The following is a 9,035-nucleotide window of genomic DNA, read 5'->3' on the forward strand; positions in this document are numbered from 1 at the left end:
ATTAGGAATAAGTTTTGGTTATTATTATTAATTTATTTAGTTTTCTAGTTTGAGTCTAATTAGGTTTCTTGATGAGTAAGTCATAGTTTTAGTATAAATAGATGGTTTAGTGTTATTGTATTTTGTGTAGTATTCGTTCTTAATAATATTGAAAGAGTCATGAGTTCTCGCAAACTATCGGTGTTGTTCGTGTTGCTCGATCCAATTAAGTCCAACAAGAATACATATTTAAGTTTAGAAAACGCAGATTTTATCTTCTTGTGAATCATGGGAATGCCAAGATCAGGTGCGTAATTTACAATAGTTATATATTAGTAAATACACAGATTTCATTTCTCATCTTAACAAAAAAAAGGAAAATATAACGTCAATTATTAATCATAGAAGTGAAACATATTTAGTGCCAACATCAGCTGCGTAGTTTACAGTGATTAATATTTCTTTTTTTTTACCAAATAAATAGGTAATATTTCATATAAAACAAATAAAAAATCCAATTACAATAAAGAGACAGGTAAACAGGCAACAAGCTGTGTCGCTACACCCTTGTAATTAATTATCCATAACGATTAAAAAGGAAAACATAAGTGAGCAACTCACCTGAATATGAATTATTTTCAGATCCTTCATTTTGGCTCCAAAAAACCCATGGATGATAGCTAAATTCAGGTTGCCTGTAATGAAGAGAGTTTGGAGGAAACGATTTTAGGAATTCGGAGACGTCGTCTGTACTCATATCTTAATTTACTTGAAGACAGATTGAAGGAAAGGTTCAATGCTCGATCATATATCAAATTTAGTTGACTTTTTTGATTCACACTGAACAAATGAACACGACAAGTCTTTTATTTATTAACTAGCTTTAGAAACCCGTGTATTACACGAGATAAATTAATGTATAAATTATAATGAATAATTAAATACAAATAAAAAAAATATAATTAAATCTCTTTATACTATGTTAAAAAATGTATTACAAATATAGTCGTTTTATATCATAAAAAAATTGAATTTTAAATCAAGAATGGGTTGTTATACTATCGGTATACAATAATAAAGCAATGCCACCAGAAGCAACATTTAAAACAATGAGTCATTTCGATGTGAAAGATGTAGCAAAAGTCTTTCACAAAAATGTTATACGCTTCACACCCGGCCATAGACAAAAAAGACACCAGATTTTCCTTTTTAAACAACTTTCATGTTGTCCTTATAAACACACCGTTGTTCAACTATCACAATAGTCTTATAATGAATATAAAGAATGAAAGATTTGTTTATGATTTTTAAGACTAAATATTTGTTTAAAAATAAAAAAAAAGTTTATTATAGCTTTCTTCAATTTAAAGATGTCTCAAAAAATTAAATGTTAATGTACTTTTTAAACATAAACTCTTTTATATATGCATTTCAATCTTAAATAAAATATATTTATGACACATAATTATTATATTAATATTTTTTATATTAAGTATGTTTAGAATATAATTTATTGTATTAATAATTTAATCAATAGAGATTAATACTATATTTAAAATCAAGATTTTTTTTTCTTTTCCATCAATAGAAAGTGATTTTGGAGGGAATTTGATAGTGAGAATCAACCTCAGAATGACATGTGTCAGAATTATTTTCTTTTATTAGTATAGGTAGATATATGCTACTCTCTGATCAAGATTGCAAAAACATCCCTCTTCTATAGTTGACTTACACTTTACTCACTGTTTTACAGATTGTTTTCATGTTGTACACTTGTATGATATATCCTAATAATCATTAAACCGTGTATGGTATAATACGAAAAATAATTTTAAATCTGATAAGTGAATAAACTCATGTCCAAAAATGATAACTTGTCTTTTTAAACAACCCAATTTTTCTTTACAAAATATAGCATTTTTATCTGAAATTTTGTTTTATTATTACCGGTTACACACACTTTATATAGCCCATGAGTTTGTGACAATAAACTCTATTTTTTATTAATAAAATGCAATGTATCCAGTAATATATAGAGCGGTGGATAAAATAAAAGGGTGTTTTGCCTAAGGGTGGAAGGGGTTGAGAACTCGGCTGGGCCGAGTAGGCCAGGTAGTCTGGGAAAACCGCCTCCCACTTCCGAACTTCCGAGTAGTGAAGGTGAGTGAAAGTAGTACTCGGGTTGAGTAGATGATTGTAGATTTTTAGTTGGGTTTATTTTGGTTAACTTAGCATTATCATATTGGTTAACCATTGACTTGGGTACACCACCCCCTAAATGGACTAATGGAGTAGTTAATTTGTAGTTTTAGGTTGTTTTGAGGTAACACTTTACTATTTACTTAATTGCACTTTTGTGATCTATTTCTAAAATTCACATCAGTTGATAGTTAATCCATCAGTATAGTTATTTCTAGAATTCACATCACTTAAATGCATAAAATTGTTCATTTTAACGTTTTATTTTTCTGCAGATATTATATTATCGAACAACAATTGTTACAAATAAGTTATTTTAAGTTTGACATAGACCCCCATTTTAACAAATACAGTCTATTAGAGTCGAATAGCCTTCCCCATTTTAACACCGTATATATGAGTCGAATAGCCTTTTATGACGCATAAGCTTTTTACGTAGTACCAGAGATGTATGATCCGTCGTTGACCATTGGCACATGTGTATGTCACAAGTTGCAACGCGGTACTTGTTTATGTTAGTTTATCAATCCTCTCACGATATATTGTATAGACCTTACGCTAGTTTCTTTATTTGTATATATTTTACAAAGTTTATTATGCTTTTATTCTTATTAGAGTTTTCTAGCTAGTAGCACGAGCGAAGCCTTACAAATGTCAAATAAGTGATAATATAACATTAAATTAGGGGCAATTTCATATATACCCATACAAACTTTAAAAAAAATCATATAACAAACTAAAACACAGATAATAAATTCTCAATCGGAAAAATAATAACTTAAAATTAAAAATTCAGGTGTCAACCATTTGCATCGTGACGAAATCAATATTTGTCATAGCCTTACACGCCTTAGTTACGTCCTCTACATTGTTTGACCACTAATCTTCATCGTCGAAACTCTCATAAAAAGAGACCATGATTGTCATTTTCCACTTTCACTACACAACTTAAATGCATAACTTCCAGATATATATTTTTTTGAATGGCACATAACAACTAATTTACACTTAATGAGATTACAAACATTCTTTGATACATAATTTTTCATTTCGGTTATCTGATCTAATTCTATACACAGCATGTTCTTACTTGGATTAATTAACTTTTGTTTAAGTGAATGATTAATACCGACTCGATTAACCAAGACCAATTTATTTGATCAAATCAAGACACAAGAACATAATAATTTAGGAATCAAATGAGTCAAAATGTCCAAAACGTTTTGAACTTTTATGATCACACAATACCAATGCAAGATCATGTGTTTGATGTTTTATGGCAATTAGCACCATATTTTTGAAGCTCAAACTCAAGGTCTTAAAACATTCATAATTTAACGCACTTATTTTACACAAACTTTTCAAACCGTTCAAAGCTCAACCCATCCATTGCACCGTTTTAACACAAACATTCAAAATGTGCAAAGTTTAAACACAAGTTTTAACAGTATTTAAACCCAATACAACGTAGAATTTAAACCTATAAAGTGCATAAGTTTGACCCATAACAGTGCAGTACTATAACCCATGACAGACTCGTTTATTAAACATGCATAGTTTTAGGCTCGATCTTGTTTAAGCTTAGTTGGATTCGAGCTTTTAGCGAGCAAAACTTGAGTAGCTTATGAGCGGCTTAACTCATTTACACCCTGCCAAATTTCATTATATTATTATATTTAGTAAATGAAATAAAAATCAGTTACTTATGACACTAAAAATGCCTATTTACCCATTTCATAGTAAATCAAATAATATTAGTAACTTATATACTTAAAAGACAAAGAAACCAAGTAACCCAACAACAAAACAACATATATATCCTCAACAAACCTTTTAAGTTTCAAACCAAACATAAATTTACACATAACTTACAAATAGACATTTGATTATTAAACAACTTATGAACAACGTTATCTAACGTCCATCCACGAGTGTGATGGTCATTGCGTTGGTTGATGATGGTGCATGGGTGCTTGATGACTTGTCGTCTCTAGGAACATGCTCGGTGTAAAAGAAACCGGGTTGTTTGGGCTCGGGTAATTCTCCTTCACTACTTAGTGTCACTACAACTGTAGACATACTTGGTCTGTCATCGGGGTTTCTTTGTACACACAATAAGGCCAATTCGAGCGATCTTAACACTTCGTATAAATGACACGAGTTGGTTATTGTTGGGTCAATGAGCTCCATTAACTGACCTTCTTGATAAAGTAACCATGCCTAAAATATGTCAAGAAAAATATATTTTAGTATATATGAAAGCTAAATAATGGACAAATTGACCCGTTACCCAACCCATCCGGCTTGCACTTATAGGAGATACTTACATGTCCTAGAAGGTTATGATGGTGGTTATGATGGAAAAACCCTCGATTTTGCTTCCCGCTCACGATCTCCAATACCAAAACCCCAAAACTAAATACATCTGATTTTATTGAGAAAACACCATCCACTGCGTATTCTGGAGACATGTAACCACTACAAAACAAGAACAACTATAAGAACGGTAAAAATGTTTGTAATAAAAAAACACCAAAAAACCCTTAAAGAGTACTCGTAAATTTTCGGACAAACAGGTTGAAACTAGAAAGTTGTCTAACTTGTAAATTTTAAAGCATACAGCCTCGTAAATTGTCTTATTAAAAAAAAGTTTATTACTTTTTAGTAGCATAGTTCTATAGAAAAGTTTGTCAGTTTTATAATGTACGAAAAATGCGACAAAAAGTGTTGTCTAGCCAAACCCGCATTAAAAATTACCATTTTGACCAGTTACCCGACCCATCCATCTACCCCATTATGTAAGTTACAATTTTTGAAACCAATTTTATTATTTGTAAAATACACAAAATTGGGGGGGGGGGGGTTGTTTTGGGTTAACATGATCCCAACCCGGCCCGTATTAAAATTTACCCGATTTGACCCAATTTTGCACCCAATCCTAACATGAAAATTGAGAAAGAAAAGAGTATGGAAAAACATACTAAGTTCCAACAACTTTCATTGTATTTGCTTGTGTTTCATCTCCTATAAAGCTTCTAGCCATGCCAAAATCAGATATCTTCGGATTCATATCAAAATCCAACAAAATATTGCTAGCTTTAAGATCTCTATGAATAATTCTCAATCTTGAATCTTCATGAAGATACTGAAGTCCACGTGCAATCCCGTTTATAATGTTGAAGCGTTCAGGCCAATCAAGTAACTTTCGGCGGCTTTCATCTAACCAAAAAATGACAAAAATCATTTTATACTAGTTCATACGCGACAAATTAATATAAACATAAGTTTGTAATTAATATGAATATATGAGAAGGAAACGAACCGAATATGAAGTAATCAAGGCTTTTATTAGGCATGTATTCATAGATTAACATTTGCTCATCTCCTTGAATGCAGCATCCAAGAAGCCTTACAAGATTTCTATGTTGAAGTTTAGATATGCAAATAACTTCGTTTTTGAACTCGTCAAGCCCTTGGCTCGATGTTTTTGAGAGTCGTTTCACAGCTATTTCTTTTCCATCTTGAAGAACACCCTGAGATTAACATACGTTTAATAAAAATACAATCAAACTAGTAATAAAATGCTAGCTAATAGGGGTACAAGTAGTCTATAACTAACCTTGTAAACGGGTCCATAACCACCTTCTCCAAGCTTATTATTATACGAAAAGTTATGCGTAGCTTTAACTATTTCGGATAAACGAAATAATGGCAGCTCGAGATCTTCCTTCTGGCTCTCATTGGTGTAAAGTTGATCGGTATCGGTTCCCGCTTGTTCCTCTACAATGGTAAAAAGGTAAAGGTTAAAAAACACTTTTGGCACAAAATAACCTTTTTTGTTCTTTAAACTGTTAGATAAATGTTAATAGGTGACAAAATGGGCTAGTCTCCAGTCAAATGGGCCGGCTTGTGTCGGCCCAAAACATTACTTGTTAAAAAACAAATAGTTTTCTTTATAAATACTCCACGTATCAACGATACAAAAAACTAAAGTATTTCAATATAAACGTAACTCTGAATAAAATGATCTAGGAGGTTTTAATTTCTTACCTTCTCCTTTCGAAACAGATTTCTTTTTCCATTTCTTCCAAAAAACAAACATAAGGCCCCCGCTTACTAAGGCCCCGCCAACTAATGCAACAATCATCGGTATCATTTTGCGCTTCTTCTTATGAGAACGTGTGACGCCTTTTTTCATATCAAAACAGTTAGTATTCGGGTAATTAGTTAAAAAAGAAATTATAAAGAAAAAATAGTCAAGCAAACATAAGTTAAAAGAAATAAACTAAGAATAGTCAAGCATCTATCAGAAGGTTATTACTTTGGTCATTTTTAATACATATTCATATACTCTCTCCATGTAACATTTAACATATGACTAAAAATAAGTTATTATAGTTACCTAACACAGAGAAGGCCATCTTGATATAGAGTACCGACGAAAACGACGGGCCTTCTTGAATATCAACCAAATCACCAGTCCAAATCATACACCCCGTCCCACCCGTCTTCAATATATTCGCATAGGCCATACATGAGCAATTCCTCAAACACAACTTCTCACATTGCGACAACGTCACATTTTTATAAAAAACCGAATATTGCAAATCAGGCAACTTGATATTCGCGTGCTTCACAAACCCGTCCTTCTTACAATCCAATGCCTTCCTCCTCACACACCCTTTAGACCAATTTGCACCATTCCATTCATTTTGATACTTTGGCACAAACTTATCCAAACAACCACATTTCGGAAAACTATTGATAGCACAACTACCATAAGCACCACACACCAAATCGCAGCCGTCGGTTATTGGTATCGAAAAATAAACAACCCAATCTTTTACTTGGTCAGCCCACACCCATCTTTGCGCAATACCGGAATGATTCATGGTCAACCTTGATATCATTGAGGAGTTCAACATAACATAAGTATAAAAAACCTCATTTTCATTAAAAACCATATCAAACTTATAAATAGCATTTTGTGGCAAAACTGAAATTCCACCAAAATCAATACCATTCCATGGCTCACTTCTATATTGAAGCACACCATTTTTTCTAATAATTTGGTGCGGGTACCCACGAAGATCACACCCGAACATATACTCACCCGTCGATGGATCATCATCATTTTTCCATGATGTGATGTAACTTTCCCGCCCGGTTCGCAAATCCTTGCCCATTTTCATCCCGGGTAGCATTGTGTCACCCGGGTAATCAAAACTTTGCCATAAGTAATTTGAATTATCATTTGCATCTCGCACAACAAGATTCCCGGTGTCTAAAAGTTGTGCTATAGGATTTTGAACATGTTTCGAATAATTAGAAGACCATATGATCATATTATTATTATTTGAAATGGTGAGTAACCCGGGATTTGTGATCTTTAGCATACCCGAGTTATCAGTAACCGGGGTCTCTCTATTTGCAACCCAAACAACTGTTTTTGTTGGTATGCTTTTGTACCATATGCCAATGTACCGGTTTTTTGAAGTTCCCGGGCTGAAAAAGCCTAACTCGAAGAGCCCATGGGCTGAAACTATCGTCGCACCGTCTTTCAATGGGAAAGTTGAAGTGATGGTGTCGGTTGAACCCGAGACGATTTGAATTAGAAGAAAAGGGATCATGAATAATTTGAAGCTGCATTTTTATTAAAAAAGAAAGTAGTCATGTTTCATGAAAATAAGAATATATGATCACTTTGGTTCTAAGTAAAAGACCATTTTCTTGTCTTTTAATTTATTCATAAGCATGGTAATATATTGTATTTGTACCTGCTGGATATTGAAGTCGGCTGCACGAAACAAGTGTATGATTTCGGCTTAAATATCTTCATGGCCGAGATTATCATACACGAATTTGAAAAAACAACGCGTTATTTTACTTGAGTAAGCTAAGATAAAATAACTGTTGTGAAACAAGTTGCTATGTTAAGTTAGAAATTATGTGAGAGTTGTATGAAAGTAGTGCACTAGTGCATATGATAAGAAGCTTAAATCATGTAGTGTTTTGTCTCTAGACTTTTGAACTCAAGTTCCCTCAATCCCACAAAGATTGCAAAGTGATGGTAGGTTGATAAATAAATAATAGTTAATTAAGAGAAAATCTTGAAAATATTTTGGTTTTTGGGTCATGGATTGGATCCGGGTCCACCATGTGAGACCTTTCCCAGTTACTCTTTATACTGACCAATATTGTCATTTTTGCTAACAAGAAAAAGCTTTTAATAGATAGAGATGTTCAAAAAGCTCATGACTTGCTCAAAATTAGCTCATTTGTTCTTGAGCCGAGCCGAGCCAAGGTAAGCTCAGATCGTTGGCCTTTTGTTAAGCTTGTTTTAAGTGATTAAGTAAAGCCCAAAAAAAAATTTTTGAAAGGCGTCAAATATATATATAAAAAAGAAACAAAACCACGACTAGCAAGAAACTAGACGGGGAGAAACAAGGAAAGCGTTACACATACATCAGAGGGTTTAACAACCACTCTGTCCAAGAAACATGACATTTACTAGACCGACCACTATACCAAAAAAAAAAGATAATTGAACGATGTCATCAAAAAGGCGGTCCTTACTTCCTTTTAAATTGAAGATGATGTCATTTCTCAGCCTCCAAATATTCCACCAAGTGATAAAGATAATCGAACCAACTAACTCTTTCTTCTTTTCCACTAAGTGAGTCGAACTAAACCAATTCATGAGGGGGAAGGAGATCGATCCACCGGAAACCGAATATCCAACCAAGTGGCAATTTTGCTCCAAATCTGAGAGATAGAAGGACAAACACCAAAAATATGACTAGCCGACTCCGGCCAAAGGTTACAAAACGGACACAGAACAGAGGGAATATCTATAT

The 9,035-nt window shown here is 33.0% G+C and overlaps 2 protein-coding genes across 2 annotated transcripts in view; both read right to left on the minus strand.

The window, feature by feature from the left end:
- LOC143608604 (uncharacterized) overlaps positions 1 to 831 on the minus strand; it is a 41,134-nt gene extending 40,303 nt beyond the window's left edge. The window contains exon 1 of the mRNA XM_077083606.1: positions 601 to 831. The gene's annotated coding sequence lies outside the window, so the exon portion shown is untranslated. The remainder of the gene's footprint in view (positions 1 to 600) is intronic.
- Positions 832 to 3,693: 2,862 nt separating this feature from the next.
- LOC143608658 (G-type lectin S-receptor-like serine/threonine-protein kinase At4g27290) lies at positions 3,694 to 8,137 on the minus strand. The gene is made up of 7 exons (XM_077083636.1): positions 6,581 to 8,137; positions 6,229 to 6,366; positions 5,798 to 5,958; positions 5,501 to 5,711; positions 5,160 to 5,397; positions 4,506 to 4,656; positions 3,694 to 4,398 (listed from the first exon to the last, which is right to left on the minus strand). Exons 1-7 carry the CDS (start codon positions 7,806 to 7,808, stop codon positions 4,093 to 4,095), a joined length of 2,433 nt encoding a protein of 810 aa, XP_076939751.1. The 5' UTR covers positions 7,809 to 8,137; the 3' UTR covers positions 3,694 to 4,092.
- Between the last annotated feature and the right edge of the window lie 898 nt (positions 8,138 to 9,035).

The sequence above is a fragment of the Bidens hawaiensis genome, unplaced genomic scaffold (genome assembly GCF_021521415.1).
Source record: "Bidens hawaiensis isolate Kalapana, Puna unplaced genomic scaffold, B.hawaiensis_p1.1 tig00419396_1, whole genome shotgun sequence".
In the NCBI taxonomy this organism is placed as follows: domain Eukaryota; kingdom Viridiplantae; phylum Streptophyta; class Magnoliopsida; order Asterales; family Asteraceae; genus Bidens; species Bidens hawaiensis.

What these genes read in the sequence shown, in the direction of transcription:
- LOC143608658 (XM_077083636.1), bottom strand. Translation starts at nt 7,808, where the DNA reads ATGATCCCTTTTCTTCTAATTCAAATCGTCTCGGGTTCAACCGACACC. An exon ending in GATGGCCTTCTCTGTGTTAG is followed by an intron (nt 6,367 to 6,580) that starts GTAACTATAATA and finishes ATATGAAAAAAG; the next exon opens with GCGTCACACGTTCTCATAAG. An exon ending in GTTATGGACCCGTTTACAAG is followed by an intron (nt 5,712 to 5,797) that starts GTTAGTTATAGA and finishes TGTTAATCTCAG; the next exon opens with GGTGTTCTTCAAGATGGAAA.